We start from the raw sequence: 19555 nt of genomic DNA on the forward strand, positions 1-19555 counted from the left end.
CATTTTGAAAACTCTTTCTTGAAATTGTATGTCTGCCGAAAAAGAACAAAAATTACAAACTGAAACCATTTTGGTTAAATTAAGGCTCTTCACCCACCAAACTCGAAATTGCGAAGCTGAAACGAACAATCGACAGCCCATTTTATAAGTTTTGTTTTATTTTTTCAAAACATGTGTCATATATTTTCAAAAGCAATTTATTAAAGTTTCATTTTTTACCAGAAAAGTAAGTCAGAAAAAAAACCGATTTTTAAATACTGTCAAAAAATAAGGTGGCAAGTAGTTTTACCAATGGAATCATAGTATATGATTAAGATCAAAATAGTTTTCATTACCATTGACTAGACGCTTACTCAATTTGAGAAATGTCGTTAATAACTTTTTTGGAAACATAAAAAATTGATAATGGAAAAGTTTTCTTCAAACTTATAGAAAAGAATTTTATGAGAAAAACCATTACTAATATCACGTGTAAATTACGAGAGTAGATTCAGGCCACATGCAAAATTTCAGCTGAAGCACTCAAGCAATTTTGAGAACGAAACAATTGTTCCAGAAATTGACAAAGTAGTATATACACCAATTTTACCATAAATCGTCAAAATAAAAAAATCGCAAAAACTACAAATTTTATCCAATTTTGACTTTTAAATACTCTATACCGACTAAATTGACTATGCTAAGCTCGAATCAACCATCAAAAACCATTTTTAATCGTTCTGAATTTTTTAAGTTTTTTTCCATCAAAAAGTTGAGTCAGAAATGGGAAAAAGGTTTTTTTTTCAGAAAAACAAAAAAAGTTGTTCAAAATCAACTAAAATTCTAAGCCACTATTTTTGAACCTGCTCAGAATGGTTCTGGTGACCGAAGCCGTAAAAAGTACCCAATTCGAGGAAATTCGAAAAAACTCTTTTTTCAGCACTTTGAAAAGTGGAAAAATATAAAAAATAGTCTTCAAACAAATAGGATGAAAAAGTGATCAGTAAAAGCATCGATGCCGTGTCAAATGAGGATCGCATGCCAATTTTTGAAACAATCCAACGGGTTTTTTTTAAGAACGAAACCATTTTTTGACAATTTTAGTAGTAGTATTTACACTAATTAGTACCATATATGGTCAAAATTCAAAAATACAAAAAACTACAATTTTTATCCAATTTTTACCTTCAAATACTCTATACCCACTAAATTGACTATCGGGAGCTCGAATCGATCATCAAAAACCACTTTTAATCACTTTCAAAAATTTTTATTTTTTAAATCAAAATGTTGAGTCAGAAATAGGAAAAAACATTTTTTTTCAAAAAGTCAAAAAAAGTTGTCCCAATTCAATAAACTCACTAAGCCACACTCTATGAACCTGTTCAGAATGGTTTTCATGACCAAAGCCGTAAAAAGTACCCAATTTGAGAAACTTCGAAAAATCACATTTTAGTTAACTCAAAAAAGTGGAAAAATCGGGTAAAATGGGCTTCAAACCGATAGGATCGAAAAGTGACCTTTATAAGGTATGATTGCCGTGTCAAATTAGGGCCGCATGCAAAAAATTAGAAAATTTTAACGGAAACTTTTCGAGAACTTGATAAATATGGTCATTTTGGTAAATGTATAATTTTAGAAATTTTTTGTCCGGAAGGGGCCCCTACCCCTTCCTAAATGCTTTTTATGCTACACGCGACCATCTAGATCTTTCAGGTCTGCGTCCCACCCGCCCTCCGTGACTAATCTTGCTTCCGAGAAAAGTTTTTTGTTTCACCTTTACCCCATCTCAGGTCAGTTACTCTTGAAAAAAGTCCTACTTGAAACGTTCGCATTCACTTTGCCCCCTACGGGCGCAGTGGTGAAGCCGATTTTTTCTTCTTACTGAACTTCTTCTCCGAACAGTTCACATAAAACATTACTATGGTTTTATCTGAAATTTGCCGTGTCCAGCTGCGACTCCGACTTTTTTCACGAGATTCAGTACCACCAACAACAGGACCACATGAGGTTCCCATTCAGATACTGTCTGAATTTTGAAAATACTGATTTGATTTTTTTTGCCGTTTTTCGCAAAATAAACTAATTACTTCATTCGAATTTCAAAAAAAAATACCTAAAAACACTTAAAGATAGCAAGACATTATTGTGACTGTCGTCTATATCTGTTTTCTTTGTTGGAGGTCAATGATGCTCCCTAAGTGGGACCACAAGGGTCCCAGGGAGCATCAGTAAAGGCTTTGGATAGTATGCCATTTTTGATTAAGACAAAATCTTTTGCCAATTGTGTTTTTTTTCACAGTCCCTTATCCACTGCAAATGTAAAGACTAATTTTTGTTTGAAGTTTTAAAAAATAATAATAATCTTTTCATTTGTGATGACTCGTATCACTCATAAATCAATGGAAGACTCTGACTAACCTTCTCAAGCATGGAAATAGATCAAAAAGCAAAAAACGATTCTGGTTATTTCAGACTGCTTTTTTTGTTAATTTTCAGATAGATTTTGAAAACTCTTTCTTCAAATTGTATGTCTGCCGAAAAAGAACAAAAATTACAAACTGAAACCATTTCGGTTAAATTAAGGCTCTTCACCCACCAAACTCAAAATTGCGAAGCTAAAACGAACAATCGACAGCCCATTTTATTTGTTTCGTTTTATTTTTTCAAAACATGTGTCATAGATTTTCAAAAGCAATTTATTAAAATTTCATTTTTTACCAGAAAAGTAAGTCCGAAAAACAAACAGAATTTTAAATACTGTCAAAAAATAAGGTGGCAAGTAGTTTTACCAATGGAATCATAGTATATGATTAAGTTCAAAATAGTTTTCATTACCATTGACTAGACGCTTACTCAATTTGAGAAATGTCGTTAATAACTTTTTTGGAAACATAAAAAACGGATAATGGAAAAGTTTTCTTCAAACTTATAGAAAAGAATTTTATGAGAAAAACCATTACTAATATCACGTGTAAATTACGAGAGTAGATTCAGGCCACATACCAAATTTCAGCAGAAGCACTCAAGCAATTTTGAGAACGAAACAATTGTTCCAGAAATTGACAAAGTAGTATATACACCAATTTTTCCATAAATCGTCAAAATAAAAAAATCGCAAAAACTACAAATTTTATCCAATTTTGACTTTTAAATACTCTATACCGACTAAATTGACTATGCTAAGCTCGAATCAACCATCAAAAACCATTTTTAATCGTTCTGAATTTTTTAAGTTTTTTTCCATCAAAAAGTTGAGTCAGAAATGGGAAAAAGGTTTTTTTTTTCAGAAAAACAAAAAAAGTTGTTCAAAATCAACTAAAAATCTAAGCCACTATTTTTGAACCTGCTCAGAATGGTTCTGGTGACCGAAGCCGTAAAAAGTACCCAATTCGAGGAAATTCGAAAAAACTCTTTTTTCAGCACTTTGAAAAAGTGGAAAAATGTAAAAAATAGTCTTCAAACAAATAGGATGAAAAAGTGATCAGTAAAAACATCGATGCCGTGTCAAATGAGGATCGCATGCCAATTTTTGAAACAATCCATCGGGTTTTTTTTAAGAACGAAACCATTTTTTGACAATTTTAGTAGTAGTATTTACACTAATTAGTACCATATATGGTCAAAATTCAAAAATACAAAAAACTACAATTTTTATCCAATTTTGACCTTCAAATACTCTATACCCACTAAATTGACTATCGGGAGCTCGAATCAACCATCAAAAACTACTTTTAATCACTTTCAAAATTTTTTAATTTTTAAATCAAAATGTTGAGTCAGAAATAGGAAAAAACAATTTTCTTCAAAAAGTCAAAAAAAGTTGTCCCAATTGAATAAACTCACTAAGCCACACTCTATGAACCTGTTCAGAATGGTTTTCATGACCAAAGCCGTAAAAAGTACCCAATTTGAGAAACTTCGAAAAATCACCTTTTAGTTAACTCAAAAAAGTGGAAAAATCGGGTAAAATGGGCTTCAAACCGATAGGATCGAAAAGTGACCTTTATAAGATATGATTGCCGTGTCAAATAAGGGCCGCATGCAAAAAATTAGAAAAATTCAACGAAAAGTTTTTGAGAACTCGACAAATATGGTCATTTTGGTAAATGTATAATTTTAGAAATTTTTTGTCCGGAAGGGGCCCCTACCCCTTCCTAAATGCTTTTTGTGCTACACGCGACCATCTAGGGGGCAGGGTTGTGTGGTCTATTCTCGACTTTAGTTACTTGCATTGCGTGGGGGGGAAGAATACGAACAGCGCTCAACGCACTCGCAGAAAGAGCACCCTGCGGGTGCTCTTTTTGCTCGAGAACTGTAAGTCGATTTAAATCTTACATATTTCGTCCGAAATTTAACTTTTTTTCTAGTTGTTCTCAATTAAACTCCCATGATACCTCAAATTGTATTCCTGGAAGGGCATTTTTATAAGTCACTCTGTGGCTCGATCAATTAACTACCAAATACGTTTTGATTTACGAAATGGACTGTTTCAACGAAAACAAGTTTTCGGAAACAGTCCAAATTTTAAATTATGATCCCAAATACAAACAAAGAGAAATCTAATGCGTTGGTTAAACTTACAGAGCCCAGCCCATGTCTTTGTGTTTATTGACTGTTCAAACACATAACAACTATGTTAAAAACAATATTAATAAAAAAAAAAAACAAATAATCGAGAAAGAAATTTAAGTTTATCAAAAAAATATGCAAAAAAAATCACTTATTTGTTTTTTTAAGTATCACAAAAACCTCAGTTTGAAAAAGATGATACTTAGAGGCCCGTTTTGACGCGTTACTACAGTTTAGGCACGTTTTGACTTCGCAACTCACAATGATCGATTAACTTTTACGTTTGTTTTACAAACACGCTTTTTTTTACCACAATCAAAATTTCATTACTTCTAAACCTCTTGAACAAATTGTTGAAAATTTTTGCATCAAAACTAACTTGTCAAGGGTTTTTGAGGTATATAAAAATTGTCTCCAGTTAAATAATGATTTTTTGGCTAATTTTTGAAAAAAAATTAAAAAATTTGACAAAAAAAGTTTTTTTTTTCAGATTTGGCGATCAAAAAGTGCCTTCTATGATGGACCAGCAAAAAATTTGTTTTTAGGTCATAAGTTTGGCTCACTAGGGTATACAAACTGGCAAAATGTTTATAATAAAAAAGTTTAGAAGAACAGTGATTTTTTGAAAAAAAAAGAAAAAAACGTAAAAAAATCAGTTTTTGGCGGGAAAATTCTCAAAAAATCAAAAATCAAGTTTTCTCTCTTTTTACTCCAATAAATTAATTCGGCCACGACAATCATTTTTTGTGATCAGTAAAAATGTCGAAAAACGAGCGGAACATTGACTTTTTTGAAATTTGACAAAAAACTTCAAAAAAACCGCAAAAAAACATCAAAAATCTCGAAAAAATTGCTGAAAAAATTTTGGCAAACAATACACCATTCGATTCCCTTAACTGTGCTTGTGTCCAAAAAAAACATCACTTTTTCGCATTTTCTCAACCAAAATTGATTTATTGGGGCATTTTTGAAAAAAATCGTGATTTTGACCAAAAAAAACGCCCCTTTTTCCCCAAAAAGTGCAACTCATAACATTATTTCGGAAAAACGCCTTCCCAAGTTATATCTTAGAATTTTGTCCTCTACCTACATGCAAAGTTTGAAGAAATTCTATACTGCCGTTTTCGAGAACTTGAATAATTTTTTTCTTTTCCTAATTAGGTATTTTTTCTAGTTGACCGGCAAGGAAACCCTACCCTTGCCTAAAGGATTCACAAAGCCGGACCGCGACGACCACCTAGCACAGTCAGGTACTAGTGTTTTATTTTTGTTTTTCGTATTTTGTCAAGCCAAAAGAGAGTGTAGTCAAGCATCAACATCATGTGCTCAAGCAAATACGTGGACTTCTACGCATTCCCATTCGCAATGCGCCCTTCGGGCGCAAATGCCAATGCTCAATTAATTTTGCCAGGTGAAATTTTTTTTTAAAAAAAAATCTGATGAATTTTAACTTAAACTACCACCAAAAACGCAGAGATTTCAAAGTGTGAATTAATCAAGTATTTGATAATACCGGGCATGCAGTGAGACTGATTTCGGCAAAATTAAAATGGAAAATGAAGGAAATGGAAAGAAAAAAATGTTCAAAATTAGAACGCATTATCAAAAACTTATTTGATCTCCGCTAATGTCATAATTCCGATCAGGCTGATTTCAGACTTTAAGCGTAGAGTTTACGGTTACGGCTGCTCCCTCTACAGGTCCCAGAGGGACCGAGTGAGCATCCTACCTCGATCCAGGATAACGGATAGTTGTTTTTAGTTTTTCACAAAATTTTTTTTCACTATTCCTTGTTTTCAATTCCTCATGAGAAGCTGTATTAACTTTCAAAAAAATTGATTTTATTAATCAATGCTTCCAAGAACAACTGATGTTAGGCGGTTACAAATGCGGTTGGTGAAAACTAGTATGGGATAATGATGACAAAATTTGTAAGTTTTCAAATGAATTTAAAAACAGTTTTTTGCTTTTTTCTTTTATAAATTGGGAGAAATGAATCACTTTTTTTTAAGTTTTCCTTGCACCACCCACTTTTCTTAAGTAATGAAGATTCCTGTTCTAGCCGTTTATAACACTTTGGCAGAAAAAACATCAATATGATGTAAAATGTTTTAAAAAAAAGAAAAATTTAAAAATTATGTTTTACAAAAAAAATCAAAAACTTGTAATTTTCAAAATTGAAAAAAGTAAAAATTAGTTGCATATTACGATTCAGCGTACCCAACTTAGTGGGTCTAGCATTTTAAATTACCAAAAAATATTGAAAATTGTAGATTTTATGAAGTTTTCATTTTGGCTATTTTTCCTTGTCGCCTCCACTTAAGGCACCTTTGAGCCAACTTGAGAAACTGGAACCTAAACAAGCTGCACAGATGGTCAAACTGAGCCATTTTCAGCGTGATAACACGCCTGGAAGAAAAAAAACTCCAGAAAAGAAAGAAAATTATGAACTTTAACCTTTTTTCTTCTTCAAATGGCGATACTTAGAATAATTTTTCAGCTGAAAAGTTCAAAAAATATCAAAAATTTCAAATTTTGACAAAAATTTTAAAAAATCTCATCAGTCTATTTATTGGAGTGTTCGAGGTTTTGGGAGACCTTATCTGGCGGCTACCAACAAGTGGATAACTTATTTTAAAGTTTTGAGAAAGGTCAAAAAAACATGTTTTTTCGATTTTTTTGACAGAATTCCGGAAGCAATATCTTGGCTAAAAACAAGAATGAGGGCCTAAAATTAGTACAAACAGTACTCCCACATAAAGTACATTAGGTTGGAAACAAAAAACTTACTCTGACTCAAAAATCGTTTTTTAACTTTATTTCTGAACAAGAAATTGAAAAGAAATCAAAAACTTAAAAATTTTTTGAAAAAAATGATTGTTTTGAAAAAGTGCCAATTTTTAGCTGAAACTTTTCATTTTAGCTAATAAAGCCAGAGCAATGCCCTTTAAGCTCAAATAATTTAATTATGCAAATTATTTTCAAGTTTATTCGTTAAAGCCTTTTATTTTGAAAAAGTATTCAAAAATGGGTAAAAAAAAGTCAAAAAAATCAATTTTCTCCGATTCAAAAACCTCCACTACCATGATGATTAGTGCGTTAGATAGGACTGCTGAGATCAATTTAGACGTTCTTTCATAAGTATATCAAAGTTTTTACTTATTTTTGAGAATTAGGCAAAATAAAAACTTTTCCCAAATTGGGCAAAAAGCCCAAATTAGCCCAAACACCTGTTAAAAATTGTTGGGTCAAAAAATCACAAAAGGAAACCCCTATTCGTTTGACATTTTAGGGCCGCATGCAAAAAATTAGACCAATCTAACCTGACAATTTCGAGAATCGACTTTTTTGCAAAATTTCTCTATAGTCCATTTGAGGGATATTACTTGTACCGGTGGGGGCCCCTACCCCACCTCAAAAAATTTTGTAATGCTGGAACGCGGCCACCTAGCCGGTCAGGTCTGCGTCCCACCCGCCCTCCGTGACTAATCTTGCTTCCGAGAAATATCATTTGTTTCACCTTTACCCCATCTCAGGTCAGTTACTCTTGAAAAAAGTCCTACTTGAAACGTTCGCATTCACTTTGCCCCCAACGGGCGCAATGGTGAAGCCCATTTTCTCTTCTCACTGAAATTCTTCTCCGAACAGTTCACATAAAACATTACTATGGTTTTATCTGAAATTTGCCGTGTCCAGCTGCGGCTCCGACTTTTTTCACGTCACTGGTGTTCCAACAACAGGACCACATGAGATTCCCATTCAGATACTGTCTCAATTTTGAAAATACTGATTTGATTTTGTTTGCCGTTTTTCGCAAAATAAACTAATTACTTCATTAGAAATCAAAAACATACCAAAAAACACTGAAAGATAGCAAGACATTATTGTGACTGTCGTCTATATCTGTTCTCTTTGTTGGAGGTCAATGATGCTCCCTAAGTGGGACCACAAGGGTCCCAGGGAGCATCAGTAAAGGCTTTGGATAGTATGCCATTTTTGATTAAGGCAAAATCTTTGGCCAATTGTGTTTTTTTTCACAGTCCCTTATCCACTGCAAATGTAAAGACTAATTTTTGTTTGAAGTTTTAAAAAATAATAATAGCCTTTTCATTTGTGATGACTCGTATCACTCATAAATCAATGGAAGAATCTGACTAACCTTCTCAAGCATGGAAATACATCAAAAAGAAAAAACGATTCTGGTTATTTCAGACTGCTTTTTTTGTTAAATTTCAGATAGATTTTGAAAACTCTTTCTTCAAATTGTATGTCTGCCGAAAAAGAACAAAAATTACAAACTGAAACCATTTTGGTTAAATTAAGGCTCTTCACCCACCAAACTCGAAATTGCGAAGCTAAAACGAACAATCGACAGCCCATTTTATAAGTTTCGTTTTATTTTTTCAAAACATGTGTCATATATTTTCAAAAGCAATTTATTAAAGTTTCATTTTTTACCAGAAAAGTAAGTCCGAAAAAAAAACAGATTTTTAAATACTGTCAAAAAATAAGGTGGCAAGTAGTTTTACCAATGGAATCATGGTATATGATTAGGTTCAAAATAGTTTTCATAACCATTGACTAGACGCTTACTCAATTTTAGAAATGTCCTCAATAACTTTTTTGGAAACATAAAAAACGCATAATGGAAAAGTTTTCTTCAAACTTATAGAAAAGAATTTTATGAGAAAAAGCATTACTAATATCACGTGTAAATTACGAGATTCAGGCCACATGCAAAATTTCAGCAGAAGCACTCAAGCATTTTTGAGAACGAAACAATTGTTCCAGAAATTGACAAAATAGTATATACACCATTTTTACCATAAATTGTCAAAATAAAAAAATCGCAAAAACTACAAATTTTATCCAATTTTGACTTTTAAATACTCTATACCGACTAAATTGACTATGCTAAGCTCGAATCAACCATCAGAAACCAGTTTTAATCGTTCTGCATTTTTTAAGTTTTTTTCCATCAAAAAGTTGAGTCAGAAATGGGAAAAAGATTTTTTTTTCAGAAAAACAAAAAAAGTTGTTCAAAATCAACTAAAAATCTAAGCCACTATTTTTGAACCTGCTCAGAATGGTTCTGGTGACCGAAGCCGTAAAAAGTACCCAATTCGAGGAAATTCGACAAAACTCTTTTTTCAGCACTTTGAAAAAGTGGAAAAATGTAAAAAATAGTCTTCAAACAAATAGGATGAAAAAGTGATCAGTAAAAGCATCGATGCCGTGTCAAATGAGGATTGCATGCCAATTTTTGAAACAATCCAACGGGTTTTTTTTAAGAACGAAACCATTTTTTGACAATTTTAGTAGTAGTATTTACACTAATTAGTACCATATATGGTCAAAATTCAAAAATACAAAAAACTACAATTTTCATCCAATTTTGACCTTCAAATACTCTATACCCACTAATTTGACTATCGGGAGCTCGAATCAACCATCAAAAACCACTTTTAATCACTTTCAAAATTTTTTATTTTTTAAATCAAAATGTTGAGTCAGAAATAGGAAAAAACAATTTTTTTCAAAAAGTCAAAAAAAGTTGTCCCAATTGAATAAGCTCACTAAGCCACACTCTATGAACCTGTTCAGAATGGTTTTCATGACCAAAGCCGTAAAAAGTACCCAATTTGAGAAACTTCGAAAAATCACCTTTTAGTTAACTCAAAAAAGTGGAAAAATCGGGTAAAATCGGCTTCAAACCGATAGGATCGAAAAGTGACCTTTATAAGATATGATTGCCGTGTCAAATTAGGGCCGCATGCAAAAAATTAGAAAAATTCAACGAAACGTTTTTGAGAACTCGACAAATTTGGTCGTTTTGTTAAAGGTTAAATTTTAGAAATTTTTTGTCCGGAAGGGGCCCCTTCCCCTTCCTAAATGCTTTTTATGCTACACGCGACCATCAAGACTGCTCGTATCATGGCAAAGCCTGAATGTTCCGACTGCCTTTTAAGGTTTATGGAGCAGTAATAACATTAAAAATTAAATGTAATAAAATAAAATGAAAAAAAAATTTGATTTTTTTAAATGAAATTATACCCCCACACGCCATATAAAGTACAAACAAATAGATTTCGCTCATTGTAACTAATCAATTATGGCAAATAAGCTTCTTTCAACCAATTTGGAACGATTTCTAAGACGGATTAAATCTCCGCTTCCGCGTTAATAGCGCGAAATATATTGCGCGTTAATTGTCCCAAATTGGCTAAAATGGCAATCTTTAAACCTCGATAACGTTACGAAAAAAGATCACAGGTGAAATATCTTTTCAAATTTGAGCTCATGACAACAATACCTTTCGAATGATATTAAAAAATTCCGTCAAAAATGGCTAGTTAAAAAGTCGAAGTTTGTCTGAAGAAAAAAACCCACCCGAGCACAAATATTCCGTTACTTTCGTATCGAAAGTCGGAACAAAAAAGTATATATTCCAGTTTGATAACGCTTTTGTAATCGCAAGCGTAATAACTTGCAAAAGTTATTGACTCGTTCTGATAGATAGCAAAAGACTGGAAATAGCCTTGTCTGGAAAACAAAATAGCAAAAAACATAGCAAAAAACACTGCAAAAATTGGCGTAGATTTTTCCCAATTGATTTTATAAAACTAAAATTAGTCAATGTTTCAGTCAATGCTCTGTAAAAACCTCACTTAAGGCCAAAAAGTTAAATACACTGAATTACAAACCTTAAACTCATCTTTTCTTTTAGATCAAAACTGGGTTTTTCTGGTTAATTTCAGGCATAACTTTCTTTCAAGCAAGCAAGGAAACTCAAACTTAGGAAATAATCCAATGTAATCTAATTGCTGAAATCCATTTTGCTTCAGCAACTATATTTTTATCTTACAGCAACTTTCGAATTGCAGAGGAAAAATAGATATCGCTAAAAAGCTCTTGTGAAAATAATTGCTAGAGTTGAACGAGCGCACGACAAATGAAACACACATAGCGTCGATAGAAGATTCGCAAAAAACAACAGAAAAATCGGTGCATCATCGCATAGAAAATGAAGCAGCGCGGGTGAATGACTCACTGATACTTCCGAAAGAGCTCGAGAAAAACAGAATTATGTCAAAAATTCTCAGTCGTTGACAAATTTCGGAAATTCACTCTCCCTCGCGGGAATTCATAGATCTGCCCGTGCTTCGTATTTCACCTATTAAAGTACAATGGCAAGGAATTTATGGCGCAAAAAAGTAATACTCCAGTTTCCCAAGTAACAATGGACGGTTAAATAGTTAAAAATTTAGGTAAAATGTAATTGTTCTCTGGACGGTTATTCGCGAAAGAAACGTTGAAACACCCTAATTTCGTTATATCAGTCAATTTTTAAACGCAAATAGCTAATTGGCAAAATCGGCTCATATAACCGGGTATCATTCTAAATAGTGAAGCAATTTCCAATAAGCTGTCAGCTAACGAAGAGCGAAACAAGCATTTTATTGAAGGACAGGTAGGTCAAGAGTCTGAAGTATTGCTGATTAGTTCTTAGCTGAAATTTAGGCAAAATGCACACGTACTCTAATTGTGAAATGCTACCATCATTTCTCCAGGAAAAAGTAAAATGATGAGTAATTTGTCTAAGGACAAAATATTATATGTTCTCGCGTCAATTTATTTAATTTAGATAAGCTAATATTTGAGTGCACATGTTATCAGAACAAACATCCAATTTCAACTTGATATCGAAAAATTCTCAAATGTCAAATGATAGAATATAGACTATAGTCGTTTTTTCATCCAAAAAGGGGAAAAAATCATAATTATATTGCTGAAAACCATCTTTTTTGAGAAAATTAATCTTAAATGCTTCCAGGCTGGCTATTTTCTTTCAAACTATATTTACAAATAAAACTACATTTTTAAATTAAAAACTTGAAAAAAAACTGGGCACTTGATAAATTAAAATCAATGAATCGTGTTTTCACAGCTCCTATTTTCCACTTAAATTTAGTGTCATTTCAGCCATGGGCGAAATTTAAAATGATTTGGTCTGAATTAAAAAAAGGGTGAAAAATCAAATGTGAGACATGGGGCAGACATTTGGTCAGCACAACGTGTGGAGGGTGCCCAACTGATTGGAAATAATATCGGTTCTGTGCATGAATTTGAGACGGTTTCAACCAAATACCATAACAATAAATTGATTTAAAAATATATGGTTACAACTTACAGAACAATATTTCAAACAGCCATCAGCCAATTAATAATTGTGAAAAAAAGAATCCGTCGTAGATAAGGCGAATGACTCTTATTTGAGTTAAAAAACAAATAAGTGTTGAGGACCGTTTTTGGAGATAACAGAAACAGCATAAACCAACTCTAGAAATTCTTAATAAACCCCCTTGTCCCAATTAAAACTCACAGAGCGAATTACGAAGATTTGATGTCGTCCGATCTCAAACATGGATATTGTTCCGACTTTCAAAGATATGTGGGGAATATATATTCTTGGGGTGGTTTTTCATTAAGACCAATTTCCAAAAGGATGTTGTCTCGCTTGGCGGCTCGAGCCTTGGACCTTGCATATTTAAGTGACTTTAAGAGCTATCTGAAACGAGTCTACCTAAACTGCTCGCTTTATACTCAGATGCTTAAGGTGTTTCGCGAGTTATTTGTAACGCGTTGCCCTGATACAAGCAGTTTTTTTAGTTTATGTTCGATAAATTAAGTAAATAACTACTGAAAACAGTACATAAATTATTCTAAATAAACTAAATTTTACATATAATAATTAGCAGTCCAAAATTAATGGCAAGTAGCAAATGGTTTTTAGATTATGCTCTCACTCTGCAAAATTATTTCAGATCTAGTGGAAATGTATGTCCGTTGATCGAGATTGCTGTTCCGCTTTTCGAAGAAAATACTGGAACAATTTTGCTCGCTGGGGGTGGTTTTAGAACTTTTTAACTGGCAATTTTTCAGGGAATTCTTTTACATCATCCAAAAAATATTGTTGTACGGAGCTCAAATTAAAAAAAATCATCTGTGATCACTTTTCGTGAACTTATGGGGGTTTAAAAACTGCCAATATGGTCAATTTAAGACCATTAACGAGCGATATATTTTACGATATTAAGGCCTACGCGGAGGTTTAATCAGTCTTAGAAACCGTTCTAAATTGTTTGAGGCAGAATATTTGGGGTGGTTTTTCATTAAGACCAATTTCCAAAAGGATGTTGTCTCGCTTGGCGGCTCGAGCCTTGGACCTTGCATATTTAAGTGACTTTAAGAGCTATCTGAAACGAGTCTACCTAAACTGCTCGCTTTATACTCAGATGCTTAAGGTGTATCGCGAGTTATTTGTAACGCGTTGCCCTGATACAAGCAGTTTTTTTAGTTTATGTTCGATAAATTAAGTAAATAACTACTAAAAACAGTACATAAATTATTCTAAATAAACTAAATTTTACATATAATAATTAGCAGTCCAAAATTAATGGCAAGTAGCAAATGGTTTTTAGATTATGCTCTCACTCTGCAAAATTATTTCAGATCTAGTGGAAATGTATGTCCGCTGATCGAGATTGCTGTTCCGCTTTTCGAAGAAAATACTGGAACAATTTTGCTCGCTGGGGGTGGTTTTAGAACTTTTTAACTGGCAATTTTTCAGGGAATTCTTTTACATCATCCAAAAAATATTGTTGTACGGAGCTCAAAATTAAAAAAAATCATCTGTGATCACTTTTCGTGAACTTATGGGGGTTTAAAAACTGCCAATATGGTCAATTTAAGACCATTAACGAGCGATATACTTTACGATATTAAGGCCTACGCGGAGGTTTAATCAGTCTTAGAAACCGTTCTAAATTGTTTGAGGCAGAATATTTGTCATAATTGCTACCTTAAAAGGAGCGAAATCTATCATTTCGTCGTAGTGTAAATGGAGCGTAGGGGGAAGTATTATAGTTTTTTGAACAATCTCAATAAAAAAATTGCCTATTTCTTTTTTGAAAATTTTTCCATTTTTTTAAGCGAACATAGACCTTCAAAATCAGTCGGAACATTCAAAACTTCGCCATCATACGAGCAGCATTTTCGTTCCGACCATTTGGAAAATGAGCAGGAATTTTGTATTCGAGTGTGTATTAGGTTTTTTTTCTATTTTTTTTGTTTCCAGGCAAAATCGGGTGGCACAAATAATCATCGGAATGGATCGAGTGATATATCATAATAAAACCCTCTCAGTCGTAATTCTAACGGCATTGAAAAATTTGTCTGTGTAGAGAAAAACCGGTTTAATTTTTTTTGTCTATTTAGAGCTATTAAGAGGAGCGAGCAGGCTAACAATAGGTCATGCATGCTGAATTTAAGCCGCAAATCTTAGTTTAAAAAAAAACTTTTTTTAGCTCTTTATAGTAACCGGCTATCCTTTTTTTTCTCTCAATTCTTTTTGCGTTTTAAAAAAATTAATGACGGGCTGTTTTACTCAGTGCTGTCGAGCTGCTCTTTTCATTTAATTCCTGATTTTGACTAATTGTGCGCGCTCAATCTCCGTAGTATGATTTTAGAACCGGAAAAAAATCAATCATAAATTCGTATTCTCGGCAATACAAAATTCATTGGTAAAACTGCTAATTTCATCCAAAATTTGCTGTTATACAAGTTCATAATTTCGCAAATATTCAGCTCCAAAAAACAAATTGGCGCAAGCTAGCCACAAGAACCGGTCGGTAATGTCCTTGAGACAAATTGCTCTTTTTCACGGTATGCCTTAATCAAGGCTGAACCGAATTAGAACCAAAAAACTGTTAAAACGGTCAAAAGGGTCTATAGCCCCTCGGGTCTACATGTTTTAACGTCTGCGTATGGGGGGACTCGAACCCAGTTGACCGGCGTGAGATACTTTTTTCTTGGCCGCACTGCCATCGGCTATCTGTCCTTGTTTTATATGCATTTATACTCTTGTTTTATGTGCATTTATAGTCTTGTTTACATTTGCGTTGCAACACCCTCCCCCCTGAAGAAGGAAGAACTGGAGCGAGCTTAACGGTCGGCCGAGTGACTTCACGGGTTGCTGTCTTAACAAGTGCGGATCGTGCGCATCCGTCCTGTCCATAATTTAGCTTGACGATTCTGCAATTAAGTTAAATGGTGATCTTAAAAAGAGGTTTTGTGAGGTAAACAAGAATTTTTTCTCAACTTGAACCTTTTTTCTCTCAACTTCACAATTAAACAATGATCGAAATATAAGTTGGCTCAAATTCCGGTCAATCAGAATATCAGAAGTAATATTTTGAGAAATATGAGACCGATCTTTCATTCTGGGCGCTATGAAAACGTGAACCCACTCTTTGCAAACTTTTACCATTTTCTTAGCTCCCACAATCAAAGATGATCCGAAAAATCTCAAAATACTACTACTCGCATTCTAATTGACCGTAATTGGAGCGAAACAATACTTCGATTAACAACAGTATTCGTGGTTTCTGCGCATTTCCAGACAATTTGGAAAAAGTTATGAAGTGGGAACATTAAGCAACTGGAGAAAAAGACCATTTTTAGTCCAAACGAGCTGATACGTGTTGCAGGGTAAAACTCTACATGAAAATAAGAGCCAATTTATTTAAGCTGAGGCTTGTTATTCCCAGTTATCGCGGCGCCTTTGTGCGAATCACAGGAGCTATAAAACGATGTGCTGCCATTCAACGGTTAGGGATCGATCACACGATATGGCGATCTCAAAGAGAAAGCCTTCCCACTAATGCTCAATAAAGGCCACTTAGATAGTTTTCTAATCTTTCAGATAGAAATTTTTTTTAATTCTTCGTTTATTCTACCCTCCATTTTCTGGACATGTCCCAGTTACCAAACAGCCATGCAAAAGCGGTTTTTATTGAAAAATATGAATGCGCACCAAAACAAATAGCGAGAGTCCCAGTTGTTTTTGCGACGTCAACTCTTCTTTTCGAACCTTTTGCGTGCATGGCAATACAAAGACACATTTGGTCGTTCAAATCGAGTCTCTTCCCCGAAAAGACATGCCCGAAAACGGTATAATGGTTAAAAAAATTAGTTAATCAAGTCTATTTTGCTAAAAGTAGGCAATCAAATATTTGGTCGGCAGAAGTTTCAACCAGTAAGTATAATCGAGTTGCAGTTTTTGTTTAAGCGATACTGATTTTTTATTTTTATAGTAACGAGCATTAAGACCAGACACTTCGCCAAAGATTCAAATCTAAATCAAATCAGATCTTAATTTGGTTGAATCAATTAAATTTCCATTTGAAACTCCGTTTCTGGCGATTCATGACAAATAAAACTTTCTATCCATAGCGATCTATGACAATATGCAGGTTTTTTTTTCTAGGATTCGAAGAGTAACAAGCTCGGTTCCAAGCCCACTAGACGCGCATTCACTCGAAGCAAAACTGTTCCAACTATCCCGACAACCTCCAATTCTGTGGACCAGAAACCGGCACTGAAGAAAGCTGAACCCAAAAATTACAGTGAAAAACCCTCGAAAGTACTAGACAGCAAAGATAGCAGGGGTGTCAAATCTTCTTTACTCAACTCTAACGACAATCGACGTCAGATGAAACGCCAGACGTACCTGGATTCACAGACGCATCAGGACACACAGCTGTTCATAAACAGTCACGTGATTCACTTGACCTCCCCCATGACTCCCGAGAAGATCGAACGCGAGGAGCTTCTAAACAGGCACTACGGTCCTAAGCCCAAAATAAATTTCTTAGACGACTTCGATGATGACTCCGTTGCCAATTCATGTCGCCATAAACCGTACAAGTTTCCTAGCACACTGAAAAGCAGCGTTTCCAAGCCAGAACTCGAGAAGTTGACGCGTGATCCCGACGAGGTGGAAACCCCTCGAGCGACTTCGCCTGTCAGAGTTCCCAGGATCCCTTACATACCACGCAGGCACCTACCATACCCATTGCTATATCCGTATAGAAACTACTACTCGTTTGAGAAGTACCTCGACAACATCGATTTCGAGATGCGCGCATTCGAACGGGAGCTTGACTGGATTAAATTCCGAAGGCCGCTTTACTATGTTAGTCCTCTGAGATTGTCGAAGTTTTATGAAGCGATGGAAAACTTTGAAGGCGTATCCAAGACTCTGAAAGAAGAGAAGCCTATTCTAGTCCCACCGCCCCCTCCAAAACCTGAAGTGACTTACCCTAGATTCAAAACAACGACAATGTAAGTTTATTGTCCGTATTAGACAAATTGCAATAAGCTAAAGGTAACAAATAACTACATTATAATTTCCTTTTCTTTTTGAGTTGCAAACGTCAAGGAGAAAAAAATTGTTTTTTTTTGTCGTACTTTTAAGAAAAAGAAAATCATTTTCAGGTCTAAGTTATAATTTGCCAAATTGTTGACTATATCGGTAACCTTGAGCTCCTCAACCTGTCCGAAAGAACTTCTTAAGTTCGACGAGTTTTCACAATTTTTTACTGTTTAAAATTACAAAAAATCAACCGTTTGTCGTTAGCTAGACATGTGTTTTTTTTCTTCTCAGGTGTCCGGAGAGTCTGTTGGACGTGGAGCGCAGAATAGACCGACTGAACGACAGAGCTCACTCTCTCAACACCACCATCAGACACCTCCGATCTGTGTGGGTTAGTAGTGTCTTGTTGGGATCAACCGTACAATTTCCCCTAAATCGATTTAGGGGGATTAGGGATGATTAAATACCAGTTTTTAGAAACTGATTTCGATGACAATATAAATTGATCCAATAAGTCAAAAAAATTAATAATTAATAAATACTAGCGTTTAACGCACCTTCGGTGATTCGAAATTTTTCGACAACTCATGAAAAACCGCATAAATTGGAACTTTTAGTGTACTCTGACTGCATCCAATTACAGGGTTGATAATTTCGAACTTTTAAATTTAACTTAATGAGCCTCTCGAGAAATTTGGAGGCCAGATTTGCAACCACTGAGAGTCACTGAGAGCACCCTACTATAGGGTTAGGAATGCAAAACTTAGTGAACTTTTTTACACCTAAGTTTCCCGAAAAAAAATTGAAAAAAACGTCTTATCCCGGAAACTAAAAGGATTTGAGCATTCATATTAAAAGTCAGAATTTGAGACGCCTGGGTGTACGCTGACAATAAGGTTAGTAGTTTCAAATTTTTTGAATTTCGTTGTAGATAAGTTCTTTGAGAAGTTTTGAAAAAATCAAAAAACGTCACATCTCGGAAACTAAAAGCATTTGAGCAGTCTCGTTTAGCAATCGCATTTGGCAAGAATTGAAACTCTTTAGAGTACCCTGACAACACTGAACTATAGCGTTGGGAATTTCAAACTTTGAAAAATAATTAATTTACACTTTCTAAAAATTTTGAAAAAATCACAAAAAACGTCACGTCTCGAAAACTACAAAGAAGTGAGCAGTCATACTTGGAGGCAAGATTCTCAATCTTTGAGAGTACTCTGACAGGACCTAAATACAGTGTTGGGAATTTCAGATTTTTAAAAACTGATAATAATTTAAGTTTTCTGTAAATTTTTGAAAAAATCACAAAAAACGTCATATCTTGAAAACTATAAAAAAAATGAGCAGTCATTTTTGGAGCCAAGATTCGCAATCTTTGAGATAACTCTGACAGGACCTAACCACAGGGTTGAGAATTTCAGATTTTGTGATAAAAAATTAAAATACATTTTCTGAAAATTTTTTAAAAAATCACAAAAAAGATCATATCTCGAAAACTACCAGGATATGAACAGTCATATTTGGAGGCAAGATTCGCAATCTTTGAGATCACTCTGACAGGGCCCAACTTCAGGGTTGCGAATTTCAGATTTTGCGAAAAAAAAATTAATATAAGTTTTCTAAAAACTTTTTGAAAAAAAATAACAAAAAACCTCTATCTCGAAAACTACAAAGATTTGAGCAATCATATTTGTTGGCAAGATTTGTAACTCCTCAGAGTAATCTGACAGCACTCAACTACAAGGTTGAGAATATCAAATTTTGAGAAATAATAAATTAAAATTTTCTGAA

The 19555-nt window shown here is 34.0% G+C and overlaps 1 protein-coding gene across 1 annotated transcript in view; it reads left to right on the top strand.

Annotated features, from left to right (window-relative positions):
* The window catches only part of LOC134841150 (uncharacterized), a 73474-nt gene that overhangs the window by 37418 nt on the left and 16501 nt on the right, over positions 1 to 19555 (top strand). Inside the window, exons 4-5 of the mRNA XM_063856951.1 lie at positions 16880 to 17736; positions 18059 to 18158. Coding sequence (XP_063713021.1) covers positions 16880 to 17736; positions 18059 to 18158 — 957 coding nt within the window. The remainder of the gene's footprint in view (positions 1 to 16879; positions 17737 to 18058; positions 18159 to 19555) is intronic.

This window comes from Symsagittifera roscoffensis, chromosome 3 (genome assembly GCF_963678635.1).
Source record: "Symsagittifera roscoffensis chromosome 3, txSymRosc1.1, whole genome shotgun sequence".
Classification (NCBI taxonomy): Eukaryota; Metazoa; Xenacoelomorpha; order Acoela; family Convolutidae; genus Symsagittifera; species Symsagittifera roscoffensis.